At 42.7% G+C, this 21,595-nt stretch overlaps 1 protein-coding gene across 4 annotated transcripts; it reads left to right on the top strand.

Annotated features, from left to right (window-relative positions):
- Positions 1 to 6,255: 6,255 nt before the first annotated feature.
- LOC123113365 (protein LEO1 homolog) lies at positions 6,256 to 20,449 on the top strand. Of its 4 annotated transcripts, none has more exons than XM_044534581.1 (12): positions 6,256 to 6,644; positions 7,431 to 7,687; positions 8,031 to 8,112; positions 8,780 to 8,944; positions 12,012 to 12,175; positions 12,949 to 13,077; positions 13,166 to 13,345; positions 15,536 to 15,646; positions 15,946 to 16,107; positions 18,137 to 18,311; positions 18,400 to 18,513; positions 18,610 to 18,893. In XM_044534581.1, the coding sequence occupies exons 1-6, from the start codon at positions 6,276 to 6,278 to the stop codon at positions 13,001 to 13,003; spliced, it is 1,092 nt and encodes a 363-aa protein (XP_044390516.1). In that variant the 5' UTR covers positions 6,256 to 6,275; the 3' UTR covers positions 13,004 to 13,077; positions 13,166 to 13,345; positions 15,536 to 15,646; positions 15,946 to 16,107; positions 18,137 to 18,311; positions 18,400 to 18,513; positions 18,610 to 18,893. The 4 variants fall into 4 exon arrangements, with proteins under 4 accessions (XP_044390516.1, XP_044390514.1, XP_044390513.1 ...); XM_044534579.1 differs by having other exon boundaries at positions 13,166 to 13,242; positions 18,137 to 18,244; positions 18,610 to 18,892; XM_044534578.1 differs by having other exon boundaries at positions 18,137 to 18,244; positions 18,610 to 18,892.
- The last annotated feature ends 1,146 nt before the right edge of the window (positions 20,450 to 21,595 follow it).

The raw sequence follows: 21,595 nt of genomic DNA, 5'->3' as shown, positions 1-21,595 counted from the left end.
ATGTCACAGGACGATGTGGTCCACTCACCCTGAGCGTGAATGTCCACCTGCACAACGCCACCGCCATGGCTCTCGACGAATTCTCAGGTAGCAGAGTATTGTGATACAGTGGACACCTCCAGTTAGGAGTATCTTTTCATTATGAACCTAATAATATCTTAGTGCTTGTGCATGTAATTTTGCTCATGTCTTGGTTTGAATTGTTTGCTTTGCATGAGTATCGTTCGTATGCTCCTATGATGCATATATGAGGAACTTTGACAGTAAAGCATGGGTAGTTAGGTGCGGCAGGGGTGGTCATGGGTGACGACATTTGTTGTGATGACTGATAATGAGTTGTGCCACTCCTTTGCTTTGATAAAGAATTTTCATTTTCATGTACTTGCTCATATTCATATTGTGCTCTCGGTAAGCATCAATCGGGGCTTTATGTTTATTTGTTCGAGCTGCAGGTGTTTTTCCTTGAGGGCCATAATGTCAGAAGATGGTGTTTCAAGGATGAGGTGAGGATTTTCTTTGTATCTCAATTGTGTAGCTTGTAGTCTATAAAGATGAGCACATATGATTTACTATGTTTGGACTGCAGCCCCTCTTTCTAAGAGCATCTCTAACAGACCCTTATCGCGCGAACCCTTAAAGTTGTTATAAGGGCCAAGGAAAACATGTTTTAAGGGCGATTTTAGCTGTGTCCGAACAGGTCCCGTATAATCAATCCGTAAAAAGAATATTCTCTAAATATACCAACTAGGCCCACAGCTAGCCCACTCTCCTCTATTTTGTACCCTTCTGCGTCCTCCATCAAGCCTAACGAAGAAGAAGAGAAGACAACTCGCCCGTGGCTCCCATCCTGACACACGCACGCCGGCCGCCGCCTTGATTTCATGGCTTCCGCTGCGGCGTCGCCTCTGCCCCCTATGTTTCTCGAGTATTCACCTCTGCCTCTAGCAGTCCTGCGTCTGCCGCGGGTTGGACATTCAAACTTTTGGTGTCCTACCTCTCCACGGGTATAACAACCCATGTGATCTTTCCACTCGGTGCATTCAGTGACTGCAAACATCGAAGCAGGCACAACCTCCATGTCTGCTTACTCAAGAGAAAGCCACACCTCCTCTTGACTCATCCCTACGGTAGCCTCATCAATATAAGGCATGAAAGGTTGGTGTAGTAGGGATGCCTTCCTGCCAGCAAAGCAACCTTTGAGACCCTTCAAAAGTTTCATCACATGTCAGTGTGCCATCCACTTGTGCTCTGACCCTCCACAGTTATCCTAGTCTGCCCACAAAGCCTGCATCTCTCCCACATACGCCATCACTGACATGTTGTCAACTTGGCACAGCCGACCAATCTTCCCCTCAATCTTGCCCTTGCCGGAGTACTGGGTGGACATAATCTTTCATATCTCAGCAGATGTGGATATCCCCTCCAAAGAGCATCCAATGGAGGGCACCATCGACAACCAGCCAATAATCACCGAGTTGATGACCTTCCACCTCTTTCCCTTCGCAGTAGTCTTGTCTCCTGGTCCTTCGACAGTACCTAACAAGTGCGCATCAAGCTCCTTCTGCTCCACAACAAGCAATGCCCTCTGAGATCAACTCAAATAATTGGTTGCCCCCTCTAGCTTCATGTCCATGGGCGAGATCTCGATCTTCTGAGCCACTTCCTGTCGAGGAATGATGGCCCTAGAGTTCGAGTCCATGAGGAGCTTAGCGAGCTTCTCGAAATCCTCAGAAATACCTTTTGGTACACCCACCTTTGCTCGGGAGGATCAGCGGCAGCAACACATAGTAGCAACAGCATAGGGCAGCCCAGTCACAACCTTCTTCTCTCCAAACAACAGCAGCAACAAGCAGCCTCCACAACCTTACTCTCCTCTGCAAACAGCAGCAGCACTAGCAGCCCTCAAGTGCAAGCAGCAGCAGTAGCAGATCAGCACACTTCTTATATCCCCTGACTAGCAGCAACATCAGCACAACACACTTCTCCCCCCTGACTAGCAGCTGCACACAGCAGCAACAACAGCAGTTCCAGCAGCACAACACACTTCTCTCCACTGACCGCACAGCAGCAGCAGCAGCAGTTCCAGCACACTTCTCTACCCCTGCACAGCAGCAGTAGCAGCAGTTCCAGCAGCACAGCACACTTCTTCTCTCCCCTGACTAGCAGCTGCACACAACAGCAACAGCAACAGTTCTCCAGCTGCCCCTCCTCCTCCGTCAGGCTGCTGCCCCCTCTCAGTACCCTCTACAGCCTCTCGCGTGTGCACACCCATGCAGCTCGCGCTGCCTCCTTGTCTTCCTTGCTCGCACGCAGCCGTTGGTGCAGCTCCCCTCAAGCCTCGAGAGGCCAGCCGCCGCACAACTGCGAGAGGGAGAAAGAAGGGGATAAGGTGAAGGAGGAGCCCTCGTTGAGGTGAGCCCTGCCGCGACGTTTGAAACAGTCTTCTTCTCCTTAATAGCCTTCCGGATATCATCATTTCACCATCCCACCACTTCGTTCTAGCGACTTTGGCGCGCTTATCCTGTTTGGCATGAATCCGAAAGCGAGAAGTCGGCCACCATAAGGTTATGTTGAGGGACAACACTCTCTCCAGGTATCACCTTACAATCTAGGCAAGCACGCTTGTCTTCTCTTCTCGAGACGACAAAATCAATTTGGCTAGGGTGTCGTCCACTACTACAAGTCACTAGATGGGATTCTCTCTTTCTAAAGCGAAATTAGACAACCTCTCATTCTTGATTCGTGCTGCCATATCCAAAGCCCGCATGCACCCTTTCAAAACCTGTGTTAGATGTACCCACCTGGCCATTCAGGCCTTCTCCTATGAAGAGCTTCTCGCCAATAGGTACACTCCTAATCATGTCCTCTAGGCCTTCCCAGGACTCCTTGGTGCTCTCAATGTGGCCTTATTGCGGGGCATACTCACTGATAACACTGAGAACTAAGTCCCCAACAACCAGCTTAACTCGAATAATCCCGTCTCCTTGCCTCTTGACGCCTACCACTTCATACTTGAAGCTCTTGTTGATCAAGATGCCTACTCCATTTCTGTTAGTAGTTGTCCTAGTCTACCACAACTTCCTCTACCTTCTGCATTTGGTCTCTCTTTACCGCTCCATCCACTTAACTCCCTATGTTCTATCTACCTATGTGGATCCTAGTAGGCTCGGCTAGTTTCTTTACCCTTCGCACTCACCCTTGCTCATTTTTCACTACACCCAAGCATCGATGTAGCGCACCACTAGGGATGCGACGACCCAATCCTTGCTCACTTATCACCGTCACCGTATCCAGATCAAGATACGGCACGACACTAAGGGGGTGACGGCTCGGCCCTTGCCCGTTTAACATCACAACCGGGTTCTGATATGGCGCGTTGGTAAGAGGGTTACGCCCCAATGATGTTCTTCTGGATTCCATCTCCACAAAGGGTGGTTGAGTTTTAATGTTGGCTTGCCAAGCCTATCACAACCCACCTCCTTTACCCGGGCTTGGGACCAGCTACGTTGAGACAACATGGGTGGAGTTTCACTCTTACACAAATGCACAAATATAATTATATGCCATTGCCATGATGCCATGGTGCAAATGATTTAGAAACCATGTACCGTCTGACTAGATAATTATATTATATACCACTCCAGTCATGTCGAGGTACAAGTGTAAATACATACAAAGAAGGCAAACGTGGAGTTACAAAGTGAGTTCTTGTATCTTCTCACTTGACACATTCAGTATCACCATATAAGGTGCGTCCATTCTCATCACTATCACTAAAAACATACCACAAAACTTCATGCAATTCATTATTTGTTGGCTTGTAGCAAGATTAGATGGAGATTTTTACTCCGTAGTGAAGGTTGGCAAAGTAGATACCCAAAGAGTTGATACAGTAAGAGAGTATATTAAGTTAACGCACGGAACAGAAAGCAGCTCTGTTGTCAGCAGAAAATGTTCACCACTTGAATCGACAACTATGACATATCGTGTATTAGCAATCACGTGTCATATTAGATGCACAAGAACAAACAAGATAATTTTATTACGCCATTTTTCTTGGTTGTTTAACTTCATGTTTCGATCTGCATCAACGTTGCCATTGTCTTTGGATCCCTTGAATTCAGAGGCAACAATCCTTGTTCTACTGATTTCTGTTCTTTGGTGATGACCTTCTTTTCACTATTCATGACTTTTCTATACCTCATGTTTTGGTAGCCAAGTACCACATGATGAGCTTCACCTACACTTTGCTTAGCTAAGCTAGTAGATCCATGGCTTTCAACTTTCCCATCTTCCTGCATAAATCCAATACATAAATCGTTTGTCAAGCATTAAAAGGAGTTTACAAGTTAAAATAAGTGCAACATATGTAGACGAGGAGTTTGTAGAAGACATACAAAATTAGCAATTAGAATGAACGACAACATCCTCAAGAAAGCAAGAAAAACACAATAAAATTATTCCATTCACTTGGAGTTAGTGTGTTTTAGGAGCCTCTCCTGAAGAGAAGTTGTCCCTACTTCATTTCATATTTATATCTACACTTTGACGAGAATTAGTCTATTTTTATTGTATAACAAACTCCATTCTCTCTCTCTTTTTGAACTTTGACTATTTTCTTCTTAATTAATGGATGAGTCAAATCTCTTGACTCTTAAAAAAAAGTGTCACACCGACCAAATGCCATTACGATCTCTGTAAACACTTCATTACATAAGCCCATATCTTCTCTGATAAGGCATATGTTAGTGATTTGAGAATTAATAGACCAGAATCAATGACTGGGTGTGTGCACAAATTTTTTCTCCGATAAGACATATCCAACAACCAAACAACATATTTGAGTTCTCATGGGTATAGCAACAATCACTCCAACATCCACGATGCATCAAAATTTCCTAGTTAGATCTGTGTACATAAGAAGTTTAAATGATAATAGAAACTTCCAACCCTAAAAACACTAAGAGAGTAAACATGCGTAATTGCAAAAATACCTAGAACGCCTCAGTTGTCAGATCTCATAGCTGGCCCTCTAAATCATAAATCCTAATCATCAGCACAAACCGAAAACAATTAGATATCACACGGACGAAATTAACCATCAGTTGTCACAGAGGCGAGAATTGTTAGACTTATATGCGTGCTTGTGGTGGCATGTGCTAAAAGGCAGTTGCGGCGTGTTCTGGCGGTCTTCATCGCCACTGGCGTGATTGTTGGCGTTCACACCAATGACCTTGCCACCACTGTTTGCTCGGTTTTCCACCTCGTCATTGGAATTGGATAGGTTGTCGAAGAGCTTATGCATCACCTGGTTGCGAAACTCCTCAAACTCCTACCCTGGGCACCTTGTCCTCCAATCTTCTTTGACTTTGGTGCTTCCTATCTCTTGTTGCATGTGCATGAGGAAGACGAAACCCACCTAAAATCAAAAAAACTAGTTGATTGCTAGCGATCAGAAACCTTACTTACCAGGCAAACTGGACATGTGGAATAGCAAATTTCATTGGTTCATTGATTCTGCCATTCAGGAAAAGATTGCAATGTTGTTTAGAGTGACAGTAATAGCCCTACTAAATTAGAAACATTAGCATCACAAAGAGGAGAAAACATGGAGTTGTTAGGTCTTGGCTAACCCATGATCATACTCTATTAGACTCAAATCCATGACCATACTCTATTTGATCATCCTTCCATTGATTATCAATAATAGCTCCGCTAAATTAGAAACGTTACCATGTTTCGCGTGTATGCCATAATTGCCAACATGGCCATATGCCACCACATGAGCACATGTCACACCGTGTATTCACACTCCACACAACCCTTGCCAGCCTGGTCGGCATCATGGTGTGTAGCCACCAACACCGGCCTACCACTACATGAGCATGCACCACACTGTGTTCACATTTACGCCTAATAGCACCACCACAACCAATTTACGTTACGATGCCAATATGTATCCAGCAACTCCCCTCCCCTGGGCCCGAACCAAAATTGATGTTTTCCTTTTCCTCACACAAGCAATAAGTGATAGGAAGCACAAAAAAGGCATGTGTGGCATGCATTCCATAATTGCCAATATGGCCACACGCCACGCATGAGCACGGGTCGCACCGTCTATTCTCACTCTGCACAGCCCTTGCCAGCCTGGTTGGCGTCATGGCGTGTAGCCACCAACCCCCACCTACCACTACATAAGCACACGCCGTGTTGTGTTCACATCTATGCCTCATACCACCACCCTAGCCTGTCCGCGTTTTTGTCAAGGTGCCAATATGCATCCAATTCCCCCTCCTCAAGGCCCCAACCAAAAACGGCGGTTTCGTCTTCCTCGCGCACAAGCAACAAGAGATAGGAAGCACCAGAAGCCGGAGGGGATCGGAGAACAAAGTGCCCAAGGTAGGAGTTTGGAGGAGTTTCGGAACGAGGAGATGGACAAGATCTTCGGCGATCTATCCAACTCCGATGAAGAGGTCGAAGACCGAGCAAACGGTGGCCGTGAGGTCAGCGGTTTGAACGCCAACAATCACGCCGGTGGTGATAACGGCCACTGGAACCACAGCTGTCGCAGCCTTCGTCTAGCCCATGCCACGACAAAGCACAAATACAAGTCTAACAGCCGCCGCCTCCATGGCAATCGATGGGTAATTTCACCTGTGTCATATCTGATTGTTTTTGTTTTGTGTTGATGATTAGACTTTATGATTTAGAGGGACAAATACGGGATCTGAATCCTGAGGCATTCTAGGTATTTCCGCAATTGCATATGTTTACTCATTTGTGTGTTTTAGGGTTGGAAGCTCTTATCATCTATTAAACTTTCGATGTACACATACATCTAACTAGCGATATTGATGGGTCATGGGCGTTGGAGTAATTGTTGCTATACCCATGAGAACTCACAAATGTGTTGTTTGGTTGTTGGATATGTCTATCAGAGAGAAAAATTTGTGCACACACCAAGTCATTGATTTTATTAATTCTCAAATCATTAATATATGCCTATTGGAGGAGGTAGGGCTTATGTTATGAATTTCTTTACAGAGATCGTAATGACATTTGGTCGGTGTGACACTTATTTTTTTACACGGGGGCAAAAGATTCGTCTATTAATTAAGGAGAGAACAGAGTCAAATTTCAAACAAAAGGAGTGAATAGAGTTTGTTATACAATGTGAATAGATCTATTCTCATCAAAGTGGAAATATAAATATGAAATGAAGTAGGGACAACTTCTCTTTATGAGAGGCATTGAAACACTAACTTCGAGTGAATGGATAATTGTTGTGTTTTTCTTGATTTGTTGAGGGTGTTGTTTATTATAATTGTTCATTTTGTATGTCTTCTACAAACTCCTCATCTATATGTGCTGCATTTTTTACCTTGTAAACTCCTCCAATGCTTGACAAGCCATGCATTGGATTTATCCAGGAAGATCGGAAACCTGGAAGCCACGGGCCTGCTGGTTTAGCCAAACAAAGTGTAGATGAAGGTCATCATGTGGTACTTGGCTATCAGAACATGCGAGGCAACAAGGAAGTCATGAATGGTGAAAAGGAAGGACGTCACCAAAGAACAGAAACCACTAGAACAAGGATTGTTGCCTCTGAATTCGAGGGGTCTAAATACAATTGCAACGTTGACCAAGATCGTAAAGACGGAGAAGTGAAACGAACAAGAAAAATAGGGTAATAAATTAGCTTGACTGTTCTTCTGCATTTAATATGACACATGATTGCTAAATAGATGCCATGTCATAGTTGTTGATTCAAGTGGTCAACACTTTCTGCTGACAATAGAGTTGCTTTACGTTCCCTGCATTAACCTAATACTCTCTTACTTTGTTAACTACTCCCTCCGTCCGAAATTACTTGTCATCAAAATGGATGAAAATGGATGTATCTAGAACTAAAATACATCTAGATACATCCATTCCAATGACAAGTATTTCCGGACGGAGGGAGTATATAAGTATCTATTTTGCGAACCTCCACTGCTAACAGAGTAAGAGTCCATCTAATCTTGCAACAGGCCAACAAAGGATGTTCTTTGCGATGTTGGTGGTAGTGATGTGAATGGACTCGCCTTATATGGTGATACTGAAGATGTAAATGTGAGAAGACATAAAACTCCCTTTTTAACTACACTTTTGCCTTCTCCATGTGTATTTACATTTGTGGCTCGACATGACTGGACTGGTATGTATTATAATTATCTAGTCAGATGGTACATGGTTTCTAAATAATTTGCATCATGGCAATGACATACAATTTTATCTGTGTATTTGTGTAAGAGTGAACAAGATAATTTTCTGCGGGTCATGCCCATGCAAAAACATAAGCAATGAACCTACATAAAAGAAATACCAAGCTAGACTGTAAAAGCATTATGTGAAGAGAACCATGTATGTGGAAACATACTTTTGTCCTTAGTCGCTAATACATAAGAGTTATTTTTTTTATTGGAAAGTTGCACGAGAGATCGTGAAAGTTCCTATTTTCATCCAACTTTGTGTATTGGGCACCTACACAAAAAATACAATGTGTTCTGAAAGTGATTTTCTCCCCCTTATGATAGTTAAACTTACTTGGGTTGAGATTACATCATTCTGTCCCACATGTTTTGCTTGCGTGCACTATATGGTAGATGTATGTTTTTAACTGTTAGTTTTTCAAACATTATTAACATGTGTTGCCCATGTATGTTTGTGTAGCCTTCTGAACCCGTCAGTGTACCCAGCAAAGGCTACTTATTTTTTAATCTTACATTTCTTTTTGCAGAGATTGCCTACCGAGGGAGAAGGCCATTGTGCAAATATTTTACAACCAATGGACGTAACTCGTGACAAAGATATGTGTTATGAACAAGAGTCCAAACATTGTCTAATTAGTCCTCTGCTGAACTTGGTGGTTCCACATATACCACCATCTGGTCAACCTGATCGAGTGAGTTGATAATATTTGGAAGCATGTCATCTCCTGCATATATGTCCATGCACTTGCGATGTCAACTTATCATTTTAATCTAATTCTTAATGTTGCCAATGTTTGTCATCTACAATGGCCATTGAGGGTTCATATCCGAAGCTAGCTAATTCTGGTCTCTACCTTCTAGCTATGAGTACACGGTGTATCTTCGATAGCAGCAATTGCTAGTTTGACTGTTCTCTTGAACTTGTGTGCCTTGTTAGGCTCTCATATTCCCTTATTTCTTTTCCATCAATTAGCTCTGCTCCTGATTTCTCTTGACTTGCACTAGCATAGTTTAATGTTCTTGCTAATAATTAACAATGATATGGTGGTATGTCGTGTTATTAGGTTAATGTTTATGCCTGTCATCGTTCATGTTTAAAAGCAAAGCAGAAAGATCATGTACTTTACTTGAACTCTTTATAGGCGGAAATTTGAAATCTGATCAATTTTCTTGTGGTAACATTAGGAAAGAGCCCTACTGATTCTTTTTATCAGTTAATCTTTTTTCCTAAAAGGAATCGGTCATAACAGTATGATCCTGAGAGGCATAAAAAATTCTTAATGTTATTTTTCTTGAACATGCGGGAGAGCTGCGTACAGTTCATTAAGAAGAAAAAGGTACAAGGTAGAGGGAGTAAGCTCCCTCACCCCAGCACACAAGACTGAACCTCAGAACACACCCCAACACATGCCTGGAAAGCCTTTTGCTCGACACAACAATGTAGACGACCAGCCACCCTGAACACAGTTACACATTCAGAACAAATTCCCTTAAGAGCCCCGTGACAGCAACTAACGGAGCCCCACTGCTCCAGCTGAACACCATAGGGCACTCATTCGCCACATGTTGCAGGACCACCATGAGTCCATGACACATGGGATTGCCCATTGAAGGCACAATCATCCCGGTGCTTCAAAATCGCCCATGCGGCTAGGATAGTAAGGGAGTTTAGCCCTTTTCTCAACTCCTTGAGTGTCTCTTTAATCGAACTGCCTCACCAACTACAGAAAAGGCCTAAAGTGGATTGCAGCGTGATGGAAAGCAAGCCCAACCTCAGAAGGATCAATATCTAAACTTGTCGAGCAAAAACACATGAGACCAGAATCTGTTGGATGAATTCCTCGGCTTGGTCACATAAGGGGCAGGCTGCTGGATGAGGCAGTCCTCGTTTGGCGAGGCGATCCAGAGTCCAAAGATTGTCCCAAGGAAGAAGGCCTTGTAGGCTGATTTGCTAGTATACAAGCTGACTTAGTAAGCCTCCATCGATGTTGATCAGGGACATTGTGTTGTAAGTTAAACTCATCTACCAAATCCCAAAGTCAAAGGTATTCTCTGAGGACTTGTACTGTGAGGGCTCCCTTGATGTCTGCGTCCATCTGTGATTGTCTTAAGCATGAGCTAAAGTTCGTTGTTTGAGTTTTTTTAGAGATAAACTTGAATAAATTTGGAGCCAACTCAGAGATGGTCCTGTCCTTTAACCATCTATCAGACCAGAACAGGACGAACTGACCATTGTCAACTGCTTCACTAAACAAAGCTCGGACATTGTGTGACACCTGAATGGGCAAACCCGCCCAAGGGCGTGAACCGTGAAACATCAGTTTTCTGTAACCAAAGCCATTAAGTTCGCAAAGCCCAGCCAAGATTGTTTAGATTATGTATCCCAAGCCCGCCATATTGAAGTGGTTGCTGCACACTCCCATGAAACCAAACAGTTGGGGCCATTCACCTTCTCATGTCCCATCCAATGGCCTTGATCACCCACTTGGGCAGATCCATCACAATCATGGATGGTGGTCAGCACAACTCTTGCCGTAATGAAGTGGTCAGCACGGTTGATGAGTGGGGCTTATTATCAGCCACCCTATCAGTTAGAGTATGCAATTCAGCTTTGCTGGTCTTCCTGATATTAAGTGGGAGTCCAAGGCATGTGCAAGGGAATTCCTTTACCTGACAACTGTACTGGAGACTATCTCTATATCTTCTTCCTTGCACTGATTAGGAGTTCCTGAACTTTTCATCATGTTGGTCACAAGACCAGATGCATGCTTGACCAAAACTGAGATGTTGCAGGATCTCCAAAGGAAAAGGCCAGGAGACTGAATCAAAGGCTTTAGATATATCCAATTTGAGAAGAATGTGAGGCTCTCTTTTCCAATGTAGATATCTTTCCATTTGCTGGATCAGCAGAAAGTTATCCTGTATGCTCCGTCCCTTAATAAATGCACTTTGGTTGATAGATACCAAATTAGTTAGCGGGGTGCAAGGCGGTCGGCCATAAGTTAAGCAACCAATTTAGCAAAACTATGAATAAGACTTATGGGCTGAAAATCATTCACATGAACAGCATCAATCTTCTTAGGCAGTAGGGTAATGGAAGCTGTATTGAGAATCTTAAACTTGAATATATGATCCTCTTGTATTGCTGAAAGAGCAAGCATCACATCCATCTTGATAAAATCCCAGCATGATTTATTGAGAATCTTAAACTTGAATATATGATCCTCTTGAATTGCTGAAAGAGGAAGCATCACATCCATCTTGATAAAATCCCAGCATGATTTATAAAAGCAGCCTATAAACCCATCCAGCCCAGGAGCTTTGTCTGGCGGTAGTTCCTTTATGGTTGCCCATACCTCCTCAGTGAAAGGCTCTTCAAGAGAAGTTAAATCATGGTGTTAACTGTGAAAGGCCAGGAGATCCGAAGTGAAATCTCTGTCATGCACAGTTGGAAAATATTTTTTATGAATTACCAACTTAAATGGTTTCATGCCAATACTTTGACCAATCTGAAAATATGTTTTAATGATTACACACATCTATTTTATTGACAACAGATAGCGAATAAATAGATATTTATTTTAAGCTGATAGTGTAAAGGGAAAATGTCCAATACTTCCAGACTTCCAGTGATTGTTGCATGGTTCACTGTTACAGGGTTCTCATAGCTTGATTATGTGCGTGAGTATTTTCTTCTTTTCTGCACCTAAAACAAATAGAGATCCCGTATTCTCGTTTGATTGAGTTTCTATTTTGTAGTTAAAAGTGATGAAGGTCTCAAATGTCGTGGGGATTAATCCAAAACCTTTTGATCCTGAAACATACATGGAAGAGGATGACTTCGTTGCTCCACCGGCAAGAAAAGTGTGCATAAGAATGTTGTCCATTGCAGAATGGCCAAGAATGCTGATGGCACTCAATCTGTGAGTCCTTTTTTTTTCTTTTAGCAAGAAAATGTTATCTAGTCTTCCCCTACGAAAAAGGTAATGCTAGTTATCATCTTTTGAATATGGACTCTCCCTCAGAAACCATGTCACCTTTGTCATCTAGGTAGACATCCACCTCCTTACAGTTACAGGAACAAGTGAATGGTACTTACTGTTCTCTACACATATCTCTCTGTCTTATTTTTGTTTCTTTTAGTACGGAGTCTACATCTGTTTGGAATGCATTGTAGTTTTACACTTTTTACTAATCTACCTTGGCAAATTATTTCCTTTCATGGTCTATCTTTGACGTGTATGGAACGATGGATTGTTGAAGTGTATATGTGGATTGCCTAGCCCTTTCCATCAGTTCGGACTTTTGGTTGTGTTGGCTAGTGCATGAAGCTTAACATGGTATCAGGGTCCAAGATCTTGATGAGTTCAAGTCCTGGCTTTCGCAATTTATCCAAAATTGTTGTTCCCCCCTTTGTGTCCACGTATAGGCCTCTTGAGCCATACCTCTGAGTCTATCCACGTGTTGACTTTCTGTGTCACATGTGAGAGGGGGTGTTGAAGTGTATATTTGGATTGCCTAGCCCTTTCCATCAGTTCGGACTTTTGGTTTCGTTGGCTAGTGCATGAAGCTTAACATCGATAAGAGTTAAAAACCAAGTTTCTCAGTTTTTACATGGTAATCCATACAGTTCATGCTTGTATGCAACTATCTTTTTCCTCTCATTGTTGAGGCTTTACACATTTCTCTGTTGCAGCTTGAAAGCAATGCACGTTTTGTCCAGTGGAAAGATGGAACCATGCAACTATTGATTGGCGATGTGGCTCTTGATGTATCTGTAGAAGAGTCAAGTCAGCATACCCACTTGTTTAGGAAGAATGGAAAGGCAAAACATCTATCCATTTCCTGCAACATCCTTATTGTTGTTTGTACCATTATCTGGTCATCATAACTCACAAATACCTTGTCATCAGGGGCTTCTACAGTCACAAGGAAGGCTTTTACAGAAGATGAGAATTATGCCGCCCGAGTCATTTTCAAGATCTCAAAGGTCATTAACAGCTCCTGTTGATTCTCAGAATAAGTAAACAATTAAGGTGCAAACATGGTATGATAAAAAAAATCCTGAGAGAATGAAGCAAGAAAGGGAAAGGGTAAGTGGGTAACTGAAAATTCTGATATTTCTTCCAAGTTCTGTTTTTCGTTCAGATACAAAATCTTCTTAATTGCATGTGTGTGATGTGTGTCCCTATGTTGACCTTTTTAATCTGGTTCTGAACTGAAATGATTTGCCTGTTACTTCCTGGGTTTTTTGTTGTCGTGTTTTGCTTTTGACGTTGTCTCCAGGAACTGTAATCTAAGTATTGTATGGCATGCTGGGATGTTATCACCATGATTATATTGTGCAAACCCACCTTTAAGTGACATCTTTAGTACAGTTCATCAAGAACCGTCTCAAAGTTATAATATTTAATGCACGGAGAATTAAGGAGACTTATTGTGCATGACTATATGTAAGTAATAATTTCCATACTGCATATATTCACAGTGACCTTGGTTGCTATTCAATCCTATTCTACACAACACAAAGAAAAATGACCTATTTGATACTTTGAATTTGGTTTTCTGTCCAAGTTGTGTACAATCATGAGAAACTGCATAAGAAACGATTTTGAGTAGCGTATGTGGGCCTGCCTGGAGAGATGCAAGAGATAAGGTTCACCCTTGTAGACCCAGATGCACACTTGAGTGAGGTGGGTTAGGATAATCGACCTTGCTATTTATGCCTACTGCACACTATTTACCTTCTTTCGGACCAACTTTCTGATGGTGTTGCCTGCATTTCTGCTATGCATGTTTTTCATTATCTTCTGAATGTTTGTCAATTGTTTGGAAAAATAATAACCGCAACCATTAAGGGATTGTAGGCATCCATGTGCCTGCCTGCAAAGGGAGCATAGGTCTACAAGAATGTGGGTTTGTAGAATGCTGTAGATTCCACTATTGAATTCATGCACCGACCAGCTCATCCAAAAGTCCGAACTGTTGGAGGGAGGCGGGCAATATATTTCAACACTCCCCCTCACGTCTAGGCTATTTTTAGTTCTTAGACGTGGGATCGATGTAGGCCGCAGAATCGTTTTATTTAATACTGCGCTAGCAGGGTCTTGAACTCAAGACCTCTTGGCTCGGATACCATATTGAATTCATGCACCGACCAGCTCATCCAAAAGTCCGAACTGTTGGAGGGAGGCGGGCAATATATTTCAACATCCACGTGTATCCATATCATCAGTTTAGAGATTTGGATGCAAGACAAATTGAAGTAACATGGTCTGGTTTGTTCTTTTGGCCACTCATGCTGAAAGAGAACATACTAGATTTCCACTCTGTTATGCCAATTAACTAAATATTGAGAAAACAATATTTGGACAAGTGCCTCTGGAGCTTTGTTTTCTGAATCACGACGGAGGGAGTAGATGCTTAGGCCTAGACCTTCCTAATACAACTGGTCTCCTTAAATCCATGCTAATACAAACTCCCATCTCAACACTTGGCCTACCAAATCTGCTAGCCAACTCCCCTCTGTTTGGACTCCCTCCTGGTAGTCCCCAACAAAAGAATATCAATAATGTGCTTGTTGTAATTGATCATGTGAAAGCCATTGTTATGCTGCCTTTTACCGTTCTGTTAGAAACTTTCTCCTTTTACTGTGTACACAGGCTGAAGAAAAAAACATTCAAGCTCGTTCAACTCTTAGAAAGAAAAAAGAGAAGGTAAATCATAAATACACCCAATCCCATAAAGGAAAGCAGAAGCTTACTTCAGGATTTTTTGATGAAGCATTAGACGAGATCGGTTTTTGCCTGTATGAATTGTTATTTGAATTAATGTGCAAAGACTTAATAGTAGAATTAACTGCAACAGTATATGCAATGTTGAATTTCTGACATTAACAAAAGAACAGCGAGCTGTTACAACTCACTTTTTTTGGAACTAAAAGAGAAACATTTTTTTAATCAAACATGCAAAAAACTATGGGTTTTTTATTTCTCAATTGTCTGATAATTGTTGGTTCTAAGTCGACCGTCTGGCATCAAGCCTAAAGTTGAAAAGAAAAGGAAAACTGCTTGGTTTCTGCAATTGCTCAGGTGCACTGTACTAAACCTATAGTTTCTAAAACGATTTTATCGATTTTAATAACTGATCCAACGATATGTTTTCCCAGGGCCGTTTATCTTTTCTGTCTATACTTTTCTGTATTAGTATATCCTTTTGCTCTCCGATAGTCAAGTATGTGAAACATTTTCTCAAGAGTTCTTTCTTTTTCTTGGGGTTTTCAGGATGAAGCACCTAGCTCGTGGTATAATCCTCATGGAAGGGTGGCACACTCTGGTTTTGAGCATGACTTGGAGTTTGAAGCACCGGCTCAGAGATGTATAATCAATGCTAAGGTGAGTCTTATTTTATCATAAACATGCAAGGGGTGTTGGCATCTACTCCCTCCGTTCCTAAATATTTGTCTTTCTAGAGATTTCAACAAGTGACTACATACGGAGCAAAATGAGTGAATCTACACTCTACAATATGTCTATATACATCCGTATATGGTAGTCCATTTGAAATCTCTAAAAAGACAAATATTTAGGAACGGAGGGAGTATTTGTCTTTATTTCTTGTAAAAAGCAGTCAATTGTTAGAAATGGGATTCCTGGTAACCCATTATTCCTCATGCTTGTGTGTCAATGATCAGGTCCATGAGTATTCTGACAGTGAAAGTGAGGAATTAGAGTATGAAACAGAATTCGAGAATATAGAGAGCTCACCAACACATGAAAGGGAAAATGAGCTGGATGAAAATAATGTATATGATAAAGACCTAGGTGTTTCTTCTCTGCCAAATGAAGAGATTGAGGTAAGTTATTTGTGGAGTTCACCCGAAACTCTTATTTAGATGTAAATAACTTGAATATGTACAGTAACTTAGAAGGGCTAAGATGGACTGCAAACAGTTATCTTGCGTAACTAAAGGAATCTACTTTGAAATATTGCATCTTTTGCTAGTTCTAGAGTCTGACTATGAATATATTTTGTTTTTTCATTTGGTATTTATGATAGTACAACAGCACTATAATATCTAAGCATGAACTTCTCTGTTGCACAATACAAGCTTAGATTATTGAGCTAGAGAAAGTTTCAACAAATGGGGCCAGGGAGGGCTTAACCCTATGTGCAAGTTGAGAAAAATCCTTGTTAAACCTCTCTTTCCACGATCCAAAGGATAGGGGAATCCCCTGAAAGATCTTGTGGTTACACTCCTTCCAAATACTCCAGGCTGATGTCACAAAGATCTCCATAAACATTGGGTGTGTCCACCTTTTCCTGAGTGCAACAAGTGTTGCTGGGTATCGGCATTGTCAAACCTCGTCCCCACCGTGCTCCAGCAGCGTCTGCTGAATGGGCAAGTAAAAATCAGGTGTTTAATTATCTCTTCTATTCTGCCATTGCACAGAACGCAGTGACATCATCATCCACGTTATAATGTCTCCTACGGAGCATGTTCTTTGTGTTAATCATGTCGGCCAACACGAGTCACACAAACACTTTGAGTTCATAGTGCACTTTGACCGCCAAATCCAGGTGAACGCTTCATCCGCTTCTACATCTTTGAAGTAAAACTGGCGGTATCTGGCCAACGTGTATTTCGGTCCCCATAGACACGTTCATGCATCAGTATTTGCATTGTTAGGTTCAACCGACGCCGTCATCTCTTGCAGTTCCCGCACCTCTAGTCTGGCTTGCTCTAATGGCTAGCTTCATCTGTTGATGTATAATGTGCTGGCTAGTCTCTTCTATCAGATCGGTCTTTTGGTTGCATTGGCTAGAGCATGCACTTCTACATGGTATCGAAGCCAAGAGGTCTCGAGTTCAAGACCCGGTTGGCACGTTTAGGCCTGAGGGAGCCACACGTGAGGGGTAGTATTGACGTATAATGTGCTGCCTAGAATTATATCCACCAAAGAAACGATTTCTCAACGAAAACAATAGGACGCCGATAACTGCCACACGTGTGGTGTATCGGGTGGTTGTGCCGCACACCTCGTGTGGCATGGAGAAGAACCCGCCCACATGACCGCGTCCGGGCTCGCGCAGTCACAGCCCGCATGTTCGGTGTGTGGCAAAACCGCCCACATGTCCGGGACAAACGACCGCGCTGCCCGCACGACCCAGCACGCCAGCCGTCTCGGCCTCCTTTCGATCCCCAGTCCCACCTGCCGCCATCGCGACCAGCTAAAAACAGGTGAATCTCCGATCTCCTTCTGTTTCTCGTCCTTCTTCTGGCCAGAAATTAGAAATTACAAATTTGCCAACGAAGATGGCGACTGGATCCACACTATCGGGGCAAAACACCCCACGGATTTGTGTGTATTCGCATTTGCCAATCAACATACGCCAGATCTGTCATGTACTATGCTAGAGTTGAGCTAAGATTCTCGGTTGGCTTGGTGCAAGTAGTTGGCAAATGAAGGATGCGTAGGAATGCTAGAGTTGAGCTAAGATTTTCGGTTGGCTTGGTGCAAGTAGTTGGTAAATGAAGGATGCGTAGGAATCCCTAAAAAAGGGAGAGAAAGAAGAAATTTGGCATAGAGAGGTAGGAAAAATAGTTGCCACTTATGTGTAACATCAGTTGCCACCTATTGTTGCCGTTAACTGCCACCATGTTATCTTGTTGCTTGCCATCCTATATTAGTGGCTGTTGCCATCGCTTCAAAATGATAACTGGCACCCAGATTTCAGAAAAGAGAATGGATGTGCATGTCCTATTTGCCATGATGTGTTGGTTGTCTACGCAGGAAATGTGATAAGATCGCTGTGTTATCTTCTACGTGCAAACAGCAAAAAATGCATTTTTTGGGATTGTTGATGCGTTCTTGTTCATGCAGTGATTGAAAATACATTGGTAGAAACAAAACATGGAAGAATGAATCACGAAGACGGCACTGATCCTTGGTTTCTCAAAGGCCAGAAACGCCCCCTTGGGATGCAGCAGAGTACAGTCAACTCATTTCTGTAGGGTTGTTGATGTCACTGCTAGAGCAGTACGCGGGCATCGTTATGGTGCATGATAACAAAAAAAGAACATTTGCCATGTTCGCGACGATGAAGATAACATTCTACTTATGTCCTACAATGTCATTTTTCGCAGGTTCTTATGACCAAAACACATTCAGGGGGGCACTATGGCAACTTTAGTCATAGGGCGCTAACACTGACAAATGTACGGACAACCAACTTCAAGTAGCTAATGTGAGAAATCAAGGTAACGCATACGAAAAAAAAACATACTGATGTGGACATGAAAATTAACTTGCAAAGGATGGCAAAAGACTCACGAGTTATATCGAAAAAAATGTAGGACCTTCATGCAGCACGTGGCATCATATGACAACCATGTACCTGCCATCGACGTCATACATAGATGAGTCCATAAAAGTGAAGTTGCGGACGGTGAATTAGGAGAAGGAACATAGCTGACAGCTGCAGTTGCCATGCCTGGACAACTGCAGTTGCCATGTATAATCAAATCTGATTGTAATGTGTAAACAACCGTGGATGACAAATATGAATAAATCTGTGTGGCATGGTTGGACCACTACATGTGCCATGTTGAACAAACTACAGTTGCCATGCAATGACCAACTGCTACCATGATCACAGGTTGTTATGGTGGGACCACATCGGCAAATGTCTCATGGCAAACTTCACAGTTGCAGGACAACGCTATTGCAGATAGAGCACATCAAATTGGAATGACAGACCACACAAGATGGGCACATGCGGCACAACAAGGTAAAAAAATTTGAACCAGAAAGCAATATTGCATTTGTTTTTGTGGGAATAGCATGCGAGGAAAAATAGATTTGTAACGGTGGTGGTGGAAAAAACAAACAAAAAATGCTACTAAGTGGTCCTGTGCAAAGAGTCATATATTGTCTTCAGGATTTGCCAATTGCTATAAAAGTGTGTGCAACACTAATGATTGATCGCATTTGCCTAGTGAGCTCAAGCCTAGAATACAAGTTTCGATCCTAGAATATACTGGTTGCCATGTATTGGCAGTAGTAGTTGCAATGTATGTTGGACTGTAGCTGTCATGGCTATAGAATCCAAGTTTTGGTACTAAAAGAAGTTGGTTGCCATGCATTGGCAACAGTAGTTACCATGTTTGTTGGACTGTAGCTGCCATGACTGGAGAACTACAGTTGCCATGCATGGCCATATGCAGACTCATGGCTTACTGTGTGAATGATGCCATGCCAAATCACATGTAGTTGCTGTACTCCTTAACGATAAACATGCCATTCAAGCAAAATCTTACGCTCGTACCTGTTTTTTATTACAGGACCTTCAACTACAATCAACAGCGGCGCGGGGACATCTACTGCTGGGATCTCTGAGCGCACGGAAGACGCGTTCCACCAGCCAGCCAGCAATCATGCCACAAACAATGCCGAGTCAGTGTCGGAAATTGCAATCATTCCAGCAATGCCGACAAGCACACCTTTGAACACCAGCACAAGCACCACTCAAGGAGATGAAACAGCCGCCGATACTGAAGTGAATGATGAAACTGATGATGAAGCACAAGGGGATGGAGATGGTGGGCAATCAGAAATCATGGTAACTCAACCACCGTAATGGGCAGAGATTTGATTCGTTCGAAGACACAAAGGAATTCTACCAGACATATGCAGAGTTCCATGGGTTTGCGGTCAACACCGAATACCATAGGAAAATTAAAAAAACTAACGAGTACAGCAGAGATGAGATGATGTGCTACAAGGCACGAAAGAACAAAAAGGGTAAAGGTGTTGCGCCTGTCGTTCTGGAACGAAAGAGAGGTATCATTGTCAAGACGGAATGCCCTGTTCGGTGTAAGCTGAACGTAGATGGAGCATGGTGGGTGGTCACTGAATATTTTAACGAGCACAACCACGAACTCATAAACAAGTTTGATCTGGTAACATTTCTGACCGCCCATAGAGGATTCACCCCCCTCGAGAAGAAATTCATAAAGCTGCTACATGATTGTAACGTCAGTCCATTAAGAATGGTCCAGATATAATCCCTCATCCACAGCAAAAATGGGACTCTAAGTAGCATGCCCTACATACCAGCAGACATCACAAACCTAATGGCAAAGTACCGTAGAGAGAGCAAGTTGGCTGACATAGAAGCCATAGCCTACTTCGATGAGAAAGCGAAAGAAGATCCAGATTTCTTCTACAGGATAAGATTGGACGATGAGGACCGTGTCAGGAACATGTATTGGGTGGATGGTGCTGCAAGAAGAGCCTACAAACATTTTTGAGATTGCATTTCATTCGACGCGACATATCTTGCTAATATATACAAGATGTCATGCGCTTCATTCATAAGAATAAATAACGATAATCAGTCATTGCAGTTTGGATGCGGGCTTGTTCGGAACGAAGACACGGATGGGTACACTTGGCTGTTCAAAACCTTCTTGGGTGCATGAGTGGACTTGCTCCGATGAACATAATAACAGGCCAGAATTTTGGCATGCGTGCAGGCATAGAGGAGGCCTTTCTGTTGGTAGTGCACATGCACTGCAGGTGGCACATTATAAAGAAGGCTGAGGAGACGCTAGGACCGTTCTTTGTTGACCGTCTAGAGCTGCACAAGGCATTCGAGCTGTGTGTGGACCACAGCTTGACAGTGCAGGAGTTTGAAAGGAGCTGGATGGCTATGATTGAAACATATCAAGTCCAAGACAACGAGACGCTTGCTAGCCTGTGGGAGAAGCGAATGTACTGGGTGCCGACCTACTTCATGCAGTCCTTCTTCCCGTTTTTGCAGACTACGCAGCGCAGCAAGGGGTTCAATGCTGTTTTGAAGCGGTACGTGATCCCTGGCAACTCATTGCTACAGTTTGCCAAGCAATACACCGCTTTGCAACAAAAAATACTGAGATCTGAGCTACAGCAAGAAGCAAACACCAAGCTAAAGCAGCCAAAATTGCTAACATATTTACCGATGGAGAGGCAGATGAGCAAGATATACACCAACAAGATCTTTAACAAGTAAGTTAGTTGTGTTACAATCTTATTTGCACAAGCATGAAGGTAGTAGGTGCCATGTAGAATGCACTGCAGTTGAAAAGCTTATTTGAAAATGATGATTTTTTGAAAAGTAGCCATCACTACTAGGAAAAGGGCTATAGATGGAATTGACACTAATGGTGCACCAGACATGTGGTGCGCCATTACTATATACTAATGGCGCACCATGTGTTGGTACGTCATTAGTGTCCAAATACTAATGACGCACCACATCGCGGGTGCGCCATTAGTAAAAAAAATTAAAATTTTTGTCAA

This window comes from Triticum aestivum, chromosome 5B (assembly GCF_018294505.1).
Source record: "Triticum aestivum cultivar Chinese Spring chromosome 5B, IWGSC CS RefSeq v2.1, whole genome shotgun sequence".
Lineage (NCBI taxonomy): Eukaryota > Viridiplantae > Streptophyta > Magnoliopsida > Poales > Poaceae > Triticum > Triticum aestivum.
The sequence above is the reverse complement of the archived record's forward strand: the minus strand, read 5'-3'. Positions and strand labels throughout refer to the sequence as shown.